The following is a 17,439-nucleotide window of genomic DNA, read 5'->3' on the forward strand; positions in this document are numbered from 1 at the left end:
AGTATGTATCCCCCGCTGAGAGGGGAAAACACAAGGTGAGAGGAGGCACTGCCCCCACAGCATGAGGTGAGAGAAAGCAGTTCCCACCCCGTGCAGTTAGACCAGTACCAGTATCTGCAATGTGCCAGGGCTTTATAGATTTTCATAGCCTTTATAGATTTTAACAGATTTTAACAGATTTTATAGATTTCAATCTCATTTAATTCTGACAGCAGCTGTATGAGATATTGTCCTCCCCCATTTTATAGATAAAGAAATTGAGACTGAAACATGTTAACTACTTACCTCAGGTACCACAGCACTGAGTGTCAGAGCTGGGATTTGAACCTGGGTATCTCTGATTCCAGAGTTGCCTTGTCCACTGTGGCACTCTTCTTCAAGGGGTCAGGCATTCGTGTTATAGACTAGGTAATGAAGACTGGGAAGCAGGTGTTTCAACCAGTCAGGGTCCTGTGGACACTCAGGCGTAGGTGTGCTGATGTTATCTGCAGGGTCCTCTTGCTCCAGAGAAAGGCAAGCTCCCACCAGACCCTCCTCACAAAATTCAAGACACAAAAATCCAAAGTTACAAAGCGGCCCATATCAGGAAAACAGTGGTTTCACTCTTTCCAGATGCATTTACTATATGATGTCCCACACTACAGTTCTTTTTTAAAAAAGGAGTCAATTTGCAAGATTCCCACCCCCCGGCCCAGAAGTCTTGGGGCATATCTCCCCGAACCCACCCCCAGAGCAAGCCAGAGCAACAGGAGACCCCCGCCCCCCGCCACACACACACACACACACACACACACACACACACACACAGCAAGCCAGAGCAACGGGAGAGAGGCTTAATCTTGCACCTTTCATCTCACATGTCAGTGCAGGGAGGGTGCTGTTGTGGGGGGCTGTAGGGTCAGGATGATGACACCATCTGTGTGTGCAGCTCTGTGAAAACCCCTGAGGCAACAGGAGCTTTAATCAGAGTCAAGGAAAACACCCCTCCATGTTTCCTGTTGAAGGAAAACATCTGCTGCCTGCAGCCCTGAAACTGAGTCACTTTTACCTGCCGCCCCCAAGGAGGTTTGGAAAGATAAATATGGTGGGCAGTGATCCCATGAAAAGGGGACATCCCATGCTTAACTTCTAAAGGGACAGAGCCAGGGAGCCCCTCCCAGATAGGCCCACCTGCTCTGGGCCTCTGTCAAGGCTGTGTGTGGATCGGTTTGTACGTTTTATTTCCTACACATGCAAGGCCAGACGGCATCATGCACTGTCCACATTAGAAGGGACTGGAACGATAATTGCCCCTTAAATAACCCAGGAGTGAGGGGTGCTAACCCCCATGCAGTTGAAAATCCGTATATAACTTTTGAGTCCCCCAAAACTTACTAGCCTACTATCCACAGGAAGCCTTACCAATAACATAGTCGATTAACACATACTTTGTATGTTGTATGTGTTAGATACTGTATCCTTACAATGAAGTAAGCTAGAGAAAAGAAAAGAATATTAAGAAAATCACAAGAGAGGGGCTCCTTGTGTGGCTCAGTCCGTTAAGCGTCCGACTTCAGCTCAGGTCATCATCTCGTGGTTCATGGGTTTGAGCCCCACGTCGAGCTTTGTGCTGACAGCTCGGAGCCTGGAACCTACTTCAGATTCTGTGTCTCCCTCTCTCTCTGCCCCTCCCCCACTCTTGAGCGTGCACGCGCTCTCAAAAAATGAATAAGCATTTAAAAAATTTTTAAAAATCACAAGAGAAAATACATGTATGGCACTGTACTGTATCGAAAAAAAAATCCCTATGTAAGTGGGCCTGCACAGTCCAAATCTGTGTTGTTCAAGGGCCAAGTGTACTTGTCCTTCAAACCCCTTGTTCCACCCAGGAAGAGGGGCCTCCGAGCAGAAGTGGCTTTCCCCGGGTTTGATTCTGAGCCTAGTGCTCTTGTCACTCTACACAGTAGGTCCTGCAGGGCAACCCGGGGGCGGGGGGGGGGGGGGGCTTGGCTCTAAAATGGCCTCTGAGCCTTAGGAGTCTTGAGCCTCGATGGATTCTAATGGGTGGAGAGCTCCTTGGGGACACATGGGAACAGACTGTCAACAGAGCTGGGCAAACAGCCTTGGGTGTGTTACTGGACTGCTGAGGAAGCATGGGTTTGCCAACAGAGCTGGGTGTTGAAGGCCTGCTTCTGCCTCTCAAGAGCATCGTTGCTGAGGCTGATGAACAGCCAGCGTTCACCATGTGGTGCCATCAGAGGCACTCACTCCCTGTATGCATGTGACCACTGAGGGTGCCCCTCCTGGGATCTTTGTAGCTTACCCATGGGTTTGACTGAGCAACCAGGGACACATGTGGTAGGCATAACTGCCATCCTGAGAGGGGGGGGTGTGCTGTGTCCACTCATGAACCCAATCCCATGACCTCCCCAGACCCCCAGATGTTCTCTGGGTAACCTCTTAGCGTGCCTGTTGCTACTTAAGATACATATTTTTCCAGGCCAGGAAGTTCATCCCTCTTCCAGCTTTAATCCAGTACTCAGAGATATGGCAAGTGAAGAGGAGGAAACCCATTTTGTTTTCCATGACATTTTGTCTCCAAGAAACACCCAAAGTCACAGACCTAAGTGACAGAGCCTAAATTCGAACCCTGGTCTGTCTAATGCCAAAGCCAGACGAGACTGAGGGAGCTCAGAGGGAGCACTCTGACCAGTACCACCCAGCCCGGCAGTGCCCTTTGCTCTGCATGCAGCACACTGCCTCCCAGCTTCAAGATCCCTTCTGCCTCTCCTTCTGGGGTTACCAGATTTAGCAAAGAAAAATATACGATGCCAATTCAATTTAAATTTCAGGTAAATAGCTAATCATATTTTGGCCTGTGTTCCATGTATGTTCCTTGCAACATTTGGGATATGTTTAGGCTAAAAGAAAAAATTATTGCCTAGCTGAAATTCAGGTTGAAGTAGGCGTTCTGTATTTTTTCTGGCAATACTACCTACTGAAAACTTCTAAACACGTACGTAAGGAAGTGAAGGATAGAGGAGGGGTGCGAGGAGAGAGTCCAGGTCAGTTACAGCCCCACGCCTTGCTGGCAGCCACTGTTACAGGTAAGTCACTCAGTGGGACAGAGGGCAGAATATGGACTTCTTGTTTCATGGTGTGCCAGGACAGAGTGAGTGCTCCACCCTGTGCTGTTTTGGAGAAGCCACTCCCCCTCCTGCCAAAGGAGATCCAGCTGGCTAGTGATGGGGACTCCATCACTGCTCCCCGGCCTCACCTGCAGGATGATAGCCTGACCTTCCCAGCCACTGCTGAGTTCCTCCAGAGGACCAGGCAGAGGACAAGCCACCCCCAGGTCAGCTGTTCCCCCCCTACATGGAATACTGGGGAGAAGGGACACTGTCATGAGGTCCAGTCAAAGCAAGGCTTAGCTGCTTTCTGGCTGTGTGCGTTTGGGCAATTTCCATAAACTGTCCACCTTCCTCATCTGTGAAATGGGGATGAGAATAGGTAAGACAGAAGGATCGAATTACTTTTGATTCAGTAGTAAATTACTTGAAAGTTCTATACAAATATTTTCAGTATTTATATTTCAGTATTATCTCCATATAGAAACTTGATTTCCAATTTTTTGTGTGTGCTTAGTTAGGAAGTATTTCAGGCATAAAACATTTTAATATAAAAGCAAAATATAAAGACTCTTCTAAAGCTTTCGTAGTCACTCTTATGTCTCAGTAGTACCTCGTTATGGTTGACCTTTGATTCTAAACATAGATATACTGAGAAAGTTTTGGAAAATCCTAAAATTCTTCAGTACCTCTGGAGAATTTGCCTTGCCCCACAAACCACACACGCAGCACTGAGAAACTCACTTTTCGCTGCCTGATAGTACCAGTGATTCAAATCTTCACTTTGGCAACGTTACAGATTGTAACTCACTGCTGGACCCTTTAAGTCTGTATAAGAACTAAAACTGTGAGTCTTTTCTGCAGATGCTGAGAATTATACTGTTTCTATATGTGTATGCCCTTCAGGGCTGTGTGTGTGCATGTCCGTGTGTGTGTGCGTGTGTGTGTGTGTGTGTGTGTGTGTGTGTGTGTATGTATGTGTTTCGGATAGCTGAAATTACATCTGTGCCCTTTTATATCCTGCTCTTTTCACTTAAAATAATCTCATACAAAGGTCCCCCGGGTGGCTTAGTCGGTTGAGTGTTTGATTTCAGCTCAGGTCATGATCTCACGATTCGAAGGTTCCAGCCCCGTGTTGGGTTCTGTGCTAACAGCTCAGAGCCTGGAGCCTGCTTCAAATTCTGTGTCTCCCCTTCTCTTTGCCCCTTCCCCGCTCATGCTCTATCTCTCTCCTTCAAAAATAAACATTAAAAAAAAGGTTTAAATAACCTCATTAAATAACCACATTTGTCCAGGTGGCTGCACAGTTTTAAAAACCACTAACTTTAATGACTGTCTAGCTTTCCATCAAGTCCTCACAACATTTACTTTATGGTGTGCCTTTGGCTGGATGTTTCCTGCCCCTAAGTGGCTTTTTCAGGGTCACCTTGAAGGTGGCACATGGAGGGTGGGCACCTGAATGCCCACCGTCATCCTTTAGTCTAATAAACACACATGCCTGCCAGGGCAGAATCCTAAACTGTCTCAGGGAGTTATAATCTGGAGGTGAAGAGAGTGAGAGTCGAAGGATAGGGCTGACCCTCTTGCTAAATGTAGACTGTGGTGCTTTGCAGAAAGCTCTACACCTACCTTGGTTTGTGTGCACTTGGGATTGGGGTTGAGGGTTTAGGAAGGCAGATACTTCCTGCCTAGTCTTGTCTGTCCCCTACACTTTTGCATAACCACGTCTGTAGCACTATCAAGACAGTATGGGTCTAGAGCAGTGTCTTTAACAAAAATAACTCCATTCTGGTGGATGTGCAAAAGAGCTGCCCGAACTTTGTGGCTCTGTGGGGAGGACCGTGGGCTCTGGAGCCAGGCAGCCTGAGTTTGAGTCCTGACTCTTCCACTTACCAGCCTGAGGTCTGTGCACCCGATCCTCTGAGAAACAGAGGTGTGAAAGGTTTGTTGGGGAACACCCAGGAAGAATAAAGGGGGAAGCAGGAGCAGCTGGCGAGTGGGTGGGGCCTTCAGGCTACAGTGAAGATCTGACCCCCTTGAAAGGAGAGAAGGAAGGAAGGAGACCTCAGTCAGAAGACCCCAGCCTGGGTGTGTGTCTGACTTTGGCTCAGGTCATGATCTCACGATTTGTGAGTTTGAGCCCCACATCAGGCTCTGTGCTGACAGCTCAGAGCCTGGAGCCTGCTTCGGATTCTGTGTCTCCCTCTCTCTCTGCCCCTCCCTCACTTGCACTCTGTCTCTATGAATTAATTAAGAAGATCCCAGTCCGCAGTGTGGTCCTGGGAAAGCCTCAGGAAGGTTGAGGAAAACCCGAGCCCGGGTTGCCTGCACAGAGGGTTGGCCCGGCATTGGCCAGGCATCTGCTGTGCGTGGCCATGGCTGGGAGCAGCCCAGAGACAGCATGGCAGCTGAAGGCTGTCCACTCAACTCCTCTTCCTCAACAGGTTCTCTTAAGGGAGTTCTGAGCCACATACCTCTGTGGATGTCCCACCTCTTAGGGGAGAATTGCATACTTAGAATGTTCCTTAGCATGTGGCACATATGAAGCGCTGTGAAAGTTAAAGCTGCTGTCATCACTTGATGGCGTATGTTAAAACTCACAAAGCTCTCTCACAGACATTATTTCTTTTAATCATCATAAGCACACTTTCCAGCTGGCATCTCATTCCCTTTTGACAAATGAGAAGACAGGTCCAAGGGGTCCTGTGATTTGCCCAAGGTCACGGCTAGGCTGTGATGGGGGTCAGATTTGGGGTGGGGGGGGAGCTTCCATTTGAGGGCAGGGCTGTGGGGTCCTTATCTCTGCATCCTACAATGTAGAGATGAGCGTAACATGATGCTTATCCTCAAGGAGCTCATAGTTTTGGTGCTGCAGACACAAAACTTCTGGAGACGCTCACACACAGAATCACTTACTGTTTCCTGAATATACCAGGCACTTTTCCCTCCTTCTGCCTCCAGCCCCCAGCCCTTCCCTATGCTGACTCCACCTGGAGAGCCCAGCCTACCTGTCAAAATCTGCCCATCTTTGTTTTGTTTTTTGAGAGAGCGTGCAAGCACGTGAGTGGTAAAGGGGCAGAGAGAGAGAGAGGGGGACGGAGGATGTGAAGCAGGCCCTGCACTGACAGCAGCGAGCCTGATGTGGGGCTTGAACCCACAAACCGTGAGATCGTGACCTGAGCAGAAGCCAGATGCTGAACCCACTGAACCACCCAGGCACCCCACTGTGTCTTTTAATGCTCGACTATTTCCCCCATGACAGTCACCGCCTATCCCCCAGTGGGAATTACTTTACTCCTTCCCTGTGCTTCCATGTGCCAGACTTAGTGCCAAAACAGTGTCACTCTTCACTGTAGTAGAGTTTGTTTACTCATGAGCCCCCTGCAGTAGACGGTGAGCACCTTGAAGGCAACAACCACTCCTTACTCATTTACAGACCCCAGGAGGGCCCAGTGTCAGCAGTAACAGACCGGCAGTAAATGTGCATGATCGGGTCCACTGATTGTGTAGGGTGTGTGTGTGAGGGGTTAGAGAAGAGGTGGGAAGTTGGCCAGTGGCAGACACAGAAGATAACCAGAGTGTGTGAGGGCTGTGACAGAAAGAGCTGCAAGAGGTGGAATGGGGGGACCCCTAACACAGGAGGTATTCCGCAGGGGGACATCTTTCTTGAGCGGAAATGTCTGGTTGTATCATTGTATCCTTGTACCCTCAGGGACTAGCACAGTGCCGGGCACGTGGTAGGTATTCAGTGAGATTTCTTTTGAATGAATAAAGTGTTTTCTAATTTGAATTCAGATCTGTGACTTTGGATGAGACCCAATACCTCAATCCAGATGCTGTCTAGAGCCCCAAATAGACTTTTGGCAGTGTTTAGAGACATTTTTTCTTGTCATAACTGGGGGTGCTACTGACTTCTAATGGATAGAGGCCAGAGATGCTGCTAAATATTCTACAATGTGCAGATCAGCCCTCTCATCAAAGAATTCCAAGCCAAAATGTCAATAGTGCCAGTATTGGGAAACCTTGAAATAAACCCAGAACAGGGGCACCTGGGTGGCTCAGTCGGTTAAGTGTCCGACTCTTGAGTTCAGCTCAGGTCAGATCTAATGGTTCATGAGTTTGAGCCCCACGTCCAGCTCTGCACTTACAGCACAGAGCCTGTTTGGGCTCTGTCGCTCCCTGGCTCGTTCTCTCCCTCTCCCTCTCTCAAAATAAATAAACATTTTTTTTTAATTAAAAAAAAAACCAGAGCACCTGCAGCCAGGGGTTGGAAGACCACGTCTGAAAGAGGATTTTCTGTGTCAAAGCATCCTTGTTTCTTAACATTGGAACCACCTAAGAGTCCCACATCAGTCAGTGGCCTAGCCTCCAGACCCTTCTAGGCATGACACCTGGCGAGGCAGGTCGGGCAGCCAGCATCCAGCTCCCTCCGCCCCCTCTCCCTGGTCCTTCCCACTAAACCAGGACAGTTGAACAAACGGATGCTGTCTTCTCCAGGAGCTGCTCAGAGACCCCCTGTACATTGGGTTGAAACACCAGCGTGTGCGTGGGAAGGAGTACGATGACCTGCTGGACGAGTTCATGCAGGCTGTGACAGACAAGTAAGTGGGTCAGCCTATTCCTTTTGAAAGAGGACTCTTGGGAGATGGTCTGGATCAGGCCAACACCGTATCTGACTGTTCAGCAGATGCACAAACAAGAGGCAGGAGATGCATGCTTTTCTGAGTGTTCTGAAAGTTGCAACTTGACCCCGTGTATCTGGAAGACTCAAAGCCATTGGGTTTGTTCCGTGGGAGACTCTTTGAGAACAGAGGGGAGAGGGAAGAGGGTTGATGACTGAGAGCCTAAATGCCCGATGTCCCAGAAAGAAAACCCCTTTGCTGAGCTGTTCTGGGCTCTTGGCATGAACAGGGATGTAGTGAGTGGTGGAGAAAAGAAGTGTGCCCTTCTGACAGACTGGCTGGGGAAGGCAGCTTGCCACACCAGCTGTCATTTCCACCTGTATGTGAGGACCAGGCAGCATTAATGAACCACCATAGCAGGTCACACGGCTATGGGCCTGCAGGATTTATGAGGTGTCATCTGTGCTCTGGGGTATGTGATATCGGTGGCTTCAGCCCCCCTCACCTGCCCCATCTGTGTGCCATCACAGCCACCCACACGCCCTGCTGTGGCTGGCATGGTCCTGGGATGGAGTTCTGGAAATAGCCTCTCCACCCACCCATGTATAGTGTGACAGGCAAGTCAGTCAAGACAGACTTTCAGCAGCTGGGCAGACCCCTGCAGACCCCGCAGGTCCCCTAGTCTCTTGAGAACCTCCAGCCTTTGTTGCTGTCCCAAGAGTGCCCAGGTCATGGCAGAGCTGGACTGGGCATCTGGGGCAAAGTACTCCCTTGCCTGCGCTCAGCTGCTCAGAGCAAAGCAGTGGGCTGGGAAGAGAGCTGCTCTGGCCTCTGCAGCTTTGGGGGCAGGAAAACTAGATCTGACTCTTGACCCCATCTCCTCTAGGTCTATGATGTCATTGAGTAGGTCCCTGAGCTTTTAACTTTCCTCATCTGGTACCTATCAGGGGATAAGATACAAGCATTTTACTGTTGTGTTTTTTGTTTTTTAAGATGAAAGAAAATAATACTGTAATTATATGGAATGTGAATGATCCTGTAGAAAAGCAGAAATTAGTAATGGAGTGTGGGGTCAGGGGGGTGGGGTCCAAAGTTCCCAAGTAAGCAAGAGGGTGAGAGTCTGGTGCACACCTGAAGAGCTTACCTTTAGATGAGCGCACAGATGCCCATCCACAGGGACAGAGAGGCACAGGCATGGGTAGGTGGGTAGATGTGGTGGGGGCTGGGGATGGAAGGTCCACTAACCGAGGACAAGGTCATCCACAGAGAGTAAGGATGGGGCAGAGGTGGTGGAGGTTTAAGGCTAGAGAAGGTATGACCTGAAATGTCCAAACTAGGGTACGTGAGGATGCTTGCTGGACAGCCCCATGGCCCCCCACAAATCACTAGTCATGAATTTAACCTATTTCTGTGTTTTTTTTTCCTCTGGCTAGTTTCAGCTATCTGGATGCAGGACAGGAAGAGGCAGAAAGTAGGATTTAGTCAAGGTTGGATTTTGATAGGCAAGAGAAAAAAAGAGAACTGTGAGTGTATTCAAGGGGGTGATTATAATGATGTGTCCTGAGGTTATGCTAAGAAGGGACATGAGGACATGGCAGGGGCAGAGGAGAATAGGGGACAGTGACATGATCAAGGGATAGTAAGTCCTAATGGGGCTTAAGAATTATTGAGGTAGGTAAAAGATCAAATGAGCTGGCCACAAAGGAGGTGGTAATCAGAAAGCTAGGTGCTCACAACTGAGATTATAGAGGAAGTGCTTCTATTGAGATATAACCACCAGAGCACCTGGGGGTCAAGTGCATTAATAGAGGCATAGTGTCTAGAACAAGAGAGGTGAATGTCCCAGCTCATTCTCCCCCTTTCAGGCCATCCTGAACACCAGATTCGGTTCTGGACAAGACACTTAAGGGTCATAACTTACCTGAAGTGCCTTTGGAGAACAGTAACCATGACAGTGAGGGAGGGTTTCAAAGGCTTAGCCTGGTGGGGAGGAGGCTTAGGGGCTGCTTTGTCAGTATCAGGGTGAGGTACACCTCCAGATAGCTGAAAGCAATTGTTCCAGAAGAGGGCTCAACTTGTTTCTGTATACCCACCTAGAGAGGAACCAATTGGTAGAATGCCAAAAGAGGCAGTTTTCAGCTCAAAAGAAGTTAGAACTATCCCATGGTGCACTAGACTGTCTGTGGGAATGAGTTCCTCGTCACAGAACAGGTTCAAGAGTAGATTATGGGTGATGTGATTATAGGAGGAAATTTAAGCATCAGAGACTTTTTTAGGATGCTTCCTACCCTGTATTACTTTTGGACTACATAAGATCCCTGCATGGCTGGCAGGATAGGTAATACTGTTCCCATTTTATGGAAGAGGACACTGAGGCCCCGAGAGGCTAAGGAACCTGTCTTAGGTCCCACAGTGTCAGGCAGGACTGCAGGCTGAACCTGGGTCTGCTGGCTCCAAAACCAGACTGCTTTCCACAGTGCAGTTACCTGCAGAGGAAGAGAAGGGAATGGAAGGGGCTTGGAGAGCCCGGTTTCTGCTTCCTGTTTCCAGGGCCTACTGCTTATCTGATGAGTCAGAAGTCGTTCCTCGATTCCCCAGAGAGAAGTCTTGCTATGCATGTGAGAAGGTTAGATAAACGAGGATATAAGAGGCTCTTCCATTTATCATCAGAATCAGCTCACAGTCTCAGACATGCAGGCAGTCAGGGTGGGGGGCTGGGGAGGGGCGTGCGTCAGCCAAGAGGAATGTGTCCTCAAGTGGAAATGGTGATGAGTTGACAGTTGCTTGTTTTGACTCTCTAATAAGCTAAAGCAGATGTTTCTGTGGATACTGTAGGTGGGAAATGAGCTGGTCTCCCCAGGCACTCTGGGGAATATAGTAGCCCCGAGATCGGATGCCCGGACGGGGGGTGAGTCAGCAGCCCTGAAACCAAACACAGTGTATTTTAAGAAAGAACTTTGGGAAATGTTGACTCCTGCCTTCAACTTCCTTGTCTTTTTCCAAACATCCTGCTAATGAAAACCCCCTATCCCCTGATGGGGGTGTATCTTAAGGTTTTTTTGGCCTTAAAGAGTCGCTGTAGCTCAGTTACTATCCTGGGGTTTGGCCACTGGGGAGGAGGACCCTCCAGGGTAGAAGGAATCTCAGCAGTAAATATCTATCAGTGGGCTGCTCAAAGCTGAGACATAGCCTGCCACTCCAGTAGGGAACACTAGTCATTCCATCCTCCCTGCTCTCTCTGCAACACAGTGGGACCCAGAACACTGCACCTGAGTGACTCATTTGCCCCTGTGGTTTCCACTTACATGTTTGGTTACTTACAGTAGAATGGATGGGAATGGTCTGTTTTAAGTTTGCACCTGTAGCCCTGGCCCCATCTGATGCTTGGACAGAGTTTGTGGTCAGCAGCCACGTCAGCCTTTTGACGGGCTTGGGAGGGAAACCACCCCCTTTCTCTGTAGCTCCCAACTCTAAACTAGAGGTTTCTAAGCTGTTGAGAGGAGTGATAAAGAAGACAAATGAGAGTTTAAAAAAACATAACAACAACAAACCTTTTTTTTATGTTTATTGATTTTTGAGAAAGAGAGAAACAGAATGCAAGCAGGAGAGGGGCAGAGAGGGAGACACAGAATCTGAAGCAGGCTCCAGGCTCTGAGCTATCAGCACAGAGCCCAACATGGGGCTTGAACTCATGGACTGTGAGATCATGACCTGAGCTGAAGTCGGACGCTTAACCGACTGAGCCACCCAGATGCCCCTTGACTTAAAAAAAATTTGTGCTTTTTAGTTCAAGAAAATTTTCTTTTTGAGTCTCTTCAGCTTTCTGTCTCTGGTTCTCTCTTTCAGTCTCTCTCTCTTTCTTTGTCTTTTCTCTCTCAGTCCCTCTCTCTCTCACACACGATCCTATACTTGATACCTGAGGCCACACCATAGCGGGACTGGCACAATAAAATTTCTACCACATTCCACTACTTAAAGCAAATTATAGATCCATACCAGATGCTAAGGGAGGAGATAACACAGGACAAAAATACCAGGAGTCATGGTTCATGGGGGAGCATCGTCCCCTTGCATAACTGAACATCTCTTTGTGTGGCATTTCTTAATACAAAAATGAGAAACAGAAACTTGCCCAAGAAGAAAAAAAATCACTAAACTGCCTTGAGATTACCCCACCAGTTCTGACATCTGTACTGTGCTCTTGGAGCTGGAAAGAAGCCTTTGATTGCCTCACCTGCCACCATCTCAGCTCCACTCACACTTGCCTTGCTCTTCCTTCCACGTGTCATTTTGTTAGATCCGTATGCAGAGCCTTCATGCTTCCTTCCCCAGTCATGAATGTGCTTCCATTTGCATGGCTCTTTCCTTCTCATCATTCAGACTCAGAGATGGATCCCCACACCCACACAGCAGGGTCAAGTGCTGAGACCCGTACCAGGCAGTATGTTGGCACTGACAGTCCTGCAGAAGACTGGGAGCCTTCAGTGGCTGACGCTCTCAGTGAAGAAGAAACAGGCTGTGCTCAGCAAGCCTGACAAATGACAAGGTGCTTGTGAGGGGGAAGAATGTTTGGAAGAAACCAAACCTTAAGCCTCCACCACATGTGATTTGGAGTCCACATTTATAACATACACAAGGTTAAGAGATGAGTACAAAATATTTTCCCCTGCCAGTGATACAGCTGGGGAACCTGGCAGAAGGAAAAGTAGAGGTGCCTGGGTGGCTCAGTCGTTTGAGCATCCAACTCTTGGTTTCTGCTCAGGTCATGATCTCATGGTTTGTGGGGTTGAGCCCCATGTCAGGGTCAGCACTGAGGGCACAGAGTCTGGGAGTCTTTCCCTTTCTCTGCCCCTCTTTCTCTTTCTCTCTCTCTCAAAAATAAATAAATTAAAAAAAATTTTAACGTTTATTTATTTTTGAGACAGAGAGAGACTGAGCATGAACAGGGGAGGGGCAGAGAGAGAGGGAGACACAGAATCTGAAACAGGCTCCAGGCTCTGAGCGGTCAGCACAGAGCCCGATGCGGGGCTCGAACTCACGGACTGTGAGATCATGACCTGAGCCGAAGTCGGACGCTTAACCGACCAAGCCACCCAGGCGCCCCCCAAAAAAATTTTTTTTAGTTAAAAGAAGGAAAAGTAAAACTTCTCTATAGGGACACTCCCACGAGCCATGCTGTGTGGAATTCCTTGAGGGGAAAACAGCTCCCCAATGAAAATAAATTCATGCTTCACAATAATCCACATGGAAACAGTCCACACTGTGGGAAAATCATATATACAGCTAATAGAAGACTTAGAACCCCAGAAAAACGAATTATCCTCAGAAAGATTATAAAGCAGCTTTACTTAAATGTATTAAGGAGATAATTTTCACAAGAATGATGTAATGAGGAAAGTACCCAACACTTGGGGAAAAAAAAGAAAAAACGCAAGCAAATTTGAAAAGGAACCAAAACAAAACAAAAGCCTCCTGCAAATGAAAAACAGAGTCCTGGAAATCCAGCAGAGTATGCTAGTATTAGGGCAGGACACCTTCAGAAATCCCAAGCCCTCAAAAAGTACTACCTGTGGGGGGTGAATGGGTGACTCAGTCAGTTAAGCGTCCAACTTCAGGTCATGATCTCATGGTTTGTGACTTCGAGCCCCACATCGGGTTCTGTGCTGATAGCACAGAGGTTGGAGCTTGCTTCAGACTGTAGCGCTCTCTCTCTCTCTCTCTCTCTTTCTCTCTCTCTCTCTCTCTCTCTCTGCCTGCCCCCCTGCTCATGCTCTCTCTCTCACTCTGAAAAATAATATATAAACATTAAAAAAAAAGTACTACCTGGGGGTATTTCAGGCACTCTCCATTCCTATACCTGATTATCCAGAAAGGAAATGGGACACCAATGTGTTTTATCAGGAAAGATTTTTTCTGAGCCACTACTCATGAAACGAGCATTTCGCAAAGAAAAGAAAGGATGGATAAGCCCAGAGCCCCCAAGTCCAAGCCTCATCTCTCCATGCCAGAGGGGATATAGCAATTCCAAACAATCCATAGCACAGTACATTACTAATTCTCATTTTCTCTTTCTCTGTATTGTGTTCATTCACACACAGTTTTTTCTTATTCTATCAGATTTATTTTATTAGGTTTAACCAGATTGCTTTTTCATAAGTTAGATAACTGGTAAAAATTCTGAAAAACAAATGATTTCATCAAGTTTTTTCTAAAAAGAAAAAACTATCTGGATGCTTCTACAGCAAGCTGTGAACAGTGACTACAGTTAAGGGATGCAGTTGCCAGGGGTGTTTTCTTTCCAAGGCATCCATTTCTGTAACATTTGATTGTGGACAGGCATCTGTTTTGTGATTGGAAAAAATAATGAATTGTTTTATAATGAGTTAAGCAGCTGATTGTTGCCCAGTAATAGTTCCTTATGTTAAAAAAAAAAACAAAAACAAAAAAACAAAAAAAACAGTCCACTAAAGAAAGAAAGAAGCAAGCAACAATCTCACTCTTCTCCCTTTGGTGAATTCAATGCTAGGCTAACCTAGGCTCTTCTAGACAACAAAGCAACTCACTTACATTAAGTCATTTACTACAATAGTCCTATTAAGTAGATAACAATTATTGTCCTGTCCCACTAAAATAGAAGTTCCAAGGGAGGGATCTTTGACTCTTCTGTTCACTGCTACCTCTCAAGCACCCAGAACAATGCTGACTATGCTGTGGATTTTCAATAAACATGTGCTGAATGCACAGTTTACATATGAGGAAACCGAGGCACAGAAAGGTTAGGGAGCTTGTCCAAGATCACACATCCGGTAAATAGTGGAGCCAAGCTGTGAACTGAAGTGGTCTAACTCCAGAACCCACCCTCTAACTTGGATACTTTCTATTTCTGTTATTTTACATGAAAGACCGTTCAACATAATCCAGACACCTTCTTGATACGGTCGTCAGGGAAGATAAATGGGAGGAAGGTCTTTTGGAAACAATCCTACTTAGCATACTCATGTCTTTTCTCTCCGGCTTGTTCTAGGACATGGTTAGTGACCCACCCATCCTCACCAGAAGGGGGGCTCTGGAGGAACCAGCCATCAACTCTCATTTTCAAAACTCCATAGCTACCAGCAGTGAGGGAAGCACCTTCTTTGTTTTTTATTTTTTATTGAGATATAATTGACCTATAGTGTCCATTTAGGGTAAACAACCTGTTGATTGTGTGTGTATATGTGTGTGTGTGTGTGTGTGTGTGCGTGTGTGTATTGCAGTATGCACCATAGGGTTAGCTATCACATCGCTTAATTATCATTTCTTTTTTGTGATGGGAAAATTCTCCAGCATCTGGGTCAGTTACCTGGCACTTCTTGATTCTTCCTTCTTTAATGGTGGTCCTATTGCCCCATCACTCACCAGAGCTGGCGCCCCCTCCAGGGTTTTTCGTAAAGTACAAGTCTACCTCATGCACTCAGCCCCCAAGGGAAAAGCTGAGGCTCTTTGGCTCTAAGCTTCTCCCGGTGGTTTTAAAATGATACAAACAAAGGAAAAGCATGTGACATCTGGACTACAAAGAAAGTTTCAAGATTTCATCTTAATTTTAAGAGATTGTAAAAAGCATAATTGTTCGCTCCCAGCCCTGATAATAATGTTTCAAGGGAGTGTTCCCTTTCTGAGTCGTTCTCAGCAGAGACAGTCAGTACTCAGTATTTTCACATATACTGAATTTTAGGATGCCTTCTGCAGTTCAATCTATGTCTTCCCTCATTTTCCCATTTCCCTCCCTAGGACTGTAATCCCACAGTCTTAGAACCCCAGAACAAGAAACAACCTGTTCACTTGATCCAAGTCTGGCACTTCATAAGTGGGGAAACTGAGACCCAGGAAGAAAATTATTTCCCTATGGTCATATAATGATAAAAGCAGTGGGAAATTAAGGGGAACCTCTCCAGTTGTTTCCTCTCCTTCACTTAATTCATGAACTTTCTTCCACATTTCCTTTCTTCAGCCTTTATCATTTCCTTCTCTGTGCCCCAGAGTGTGGCCAGTACAAAGTGCACACCCATCCCAAAGAAGTCAGTTCTTCCTAAGATTGTAACATGGACACATAAAATAATCAGAAAAATAGTCCAAGGCAGCACCTGTTTATTTATTCATGTATTTATCTGTACATTCATTCAGAGGAAACATTTATTGAACATAGTGGTAAGTCAGAAATATCCTTTGCTCTGAAAGAGTTTATAATCAACTAGGGAAAAAAAGAAAGATGCTCAAATAATTACTATTGAGTTGTATAGATTTAATGTGTGCCTATTTAATGGCCCTGCCTGCAGTGTCCTTCAAGGCTGGTAGGGGGAATACAGTGGTCAGAGCACTTGGGACGTTTGGTTGGATTTAAAAGTTATGGCCTTCTTCCCAGAAAAGAGCTAGCAACTCACTTTTACAGAGCACCTACTCCGTGCTGGGGTGCTTTACATTTAATTATCACAGCAACCTTTAGGGATAGAGAAACTGAGGCTCAGAGAGGTCAAGTAACTTGTCCAAAATCACCGGGCTAGAAATTAACAAGAGTTTGGGCTCACCTCAAACCTATATGACTCCAAAACCTGAGGTCATTTACTACTGACCCTCTGCTGCCTGCTCTCCCCGCCTGGCTGGGAATGTCCTCCACTAGTGGCCTTATTTGTGTTAACTCGACCCTCGAGTTCAAGGGAATGGCCTGAACTAAGGTGACACAGAGATACCTTGCTGTGGTCTCAGAGGAGCGCGTGGCTCCAAGGGGAGCTGATGTCATACCGATGTGTACAGTGGGGCACTCGTGTGGAGGGACTGTTCTCTGGCATTCAGTCATTCCTGCTTCCATGTGTTCATGACACTTACTGAGCCAGGCAAGCACAGGGCACTGGGCACACAGCAGCATGTTTGTTGGGTCTTCTAACACGGGTATCTGAAGCTGACTTGTCCAGAGCTGGAAGCAGCAAAGGGGGTCAGCGCTCCTTCTTCAGCTTTTGTGTCAAACAATGGCAAATAAGACTTTTCCCCTGTCCTCAAGGACACTGCTTCATGCTACTTTGATCTCGTCTGTCCCCTCACCTAGCTTAGTCTTTCCTGGAGGGGGAACCTCCCCAGCTGTGCCTCACTTCCATCCAGAAAGCCCACAAACACAGACTGGGATTTCCAGTCTTACTGTCTTCCACCCCCAACTAACTGTCATAATTAGGGTAGAATTTAGCCAGGTCTATGAGAGGCAGTTGAGACTCTTAGAAGGTTGGAGCTGTGACTGCAGGGCAGACTGTATGGTACAGGTAATGGAGTAGGTACACCTGCAGAGAGAGATCGGAATGAGCCACACTAATCAGAGAAGCTTCATGGAACATCAGCAGCTTTACGACAACTAAAATGTACAGCCTGTGGGCAGACCAGAGCTGGTGGAAATGCTGACACCCCCGAGCCGGCCAGCAATTTGGTTGCTGGGAAAAGTGCACAGGCTTTCTGAGCAGAAGGTTAAGGAGTGAGATGCTGTGCCCTAGAAGAGAAATCCAGTACTGACCTCTGACCTTTAAGAGGTCAAGAGGTCAGCAGATCAGCCACCATCCTCTTTCCACACTGGGATTTCTGGCGCCATTTTTGTGCTTGCCCAGGAACTCAGACAAACTGGGAAATTGAGGAGGAAATCCAAATTGTTCCTGAAGTGTTTTCTGTCTGGCCAGGGGTGGCCATCAGAGCAG

General features: G+C 47.1%; 1 protein-coding gene across 2 annotated transcripts in view; it reads left to right on the forward strand.

Moving 5' to 3' along the window:
• Window positions 1-17,439, forward strand: part of ME3 (malic enzyme 3) — a 184,707-nt gene that overhangs the window by 131,831 nt on the left and 35,437 nt on the right. The window contains exons 6-7 of one of the 2 annotated variants that reach the window (XM_030332199.1): window positions 3,146-3,334; window positions 7,605-7,708. In XM_030332199.1, the coding sequence (XP_030188059.1) occupies window positions 3,146-3,334; window positions 7,605-7,708 (293 nt within the window). The remainder of the gene's footprint in view (window positions 1-3,145; window positions 3,335-7,604; window positions 7,709-17,439) is intronic. The other variant, XM_030332200.1, reaches the window with a different exon arrangement.

The sequence above is a fragment of the Lynx canadensis genome, chromosome D1 (genome assembly GCF_007474595.2).
Source record: "Lynx canadensis isolate LIC74 chromosome D1, mLynCan4.pri.v2, whole genome shotgun sequence".
NCBI classification, from domain to species: domain Eukaryota; kingdom Metazoa; phylum Chordata; class Mammalia; order Carnivora; family Felidae; genus Lynx; species Lynx canadensis.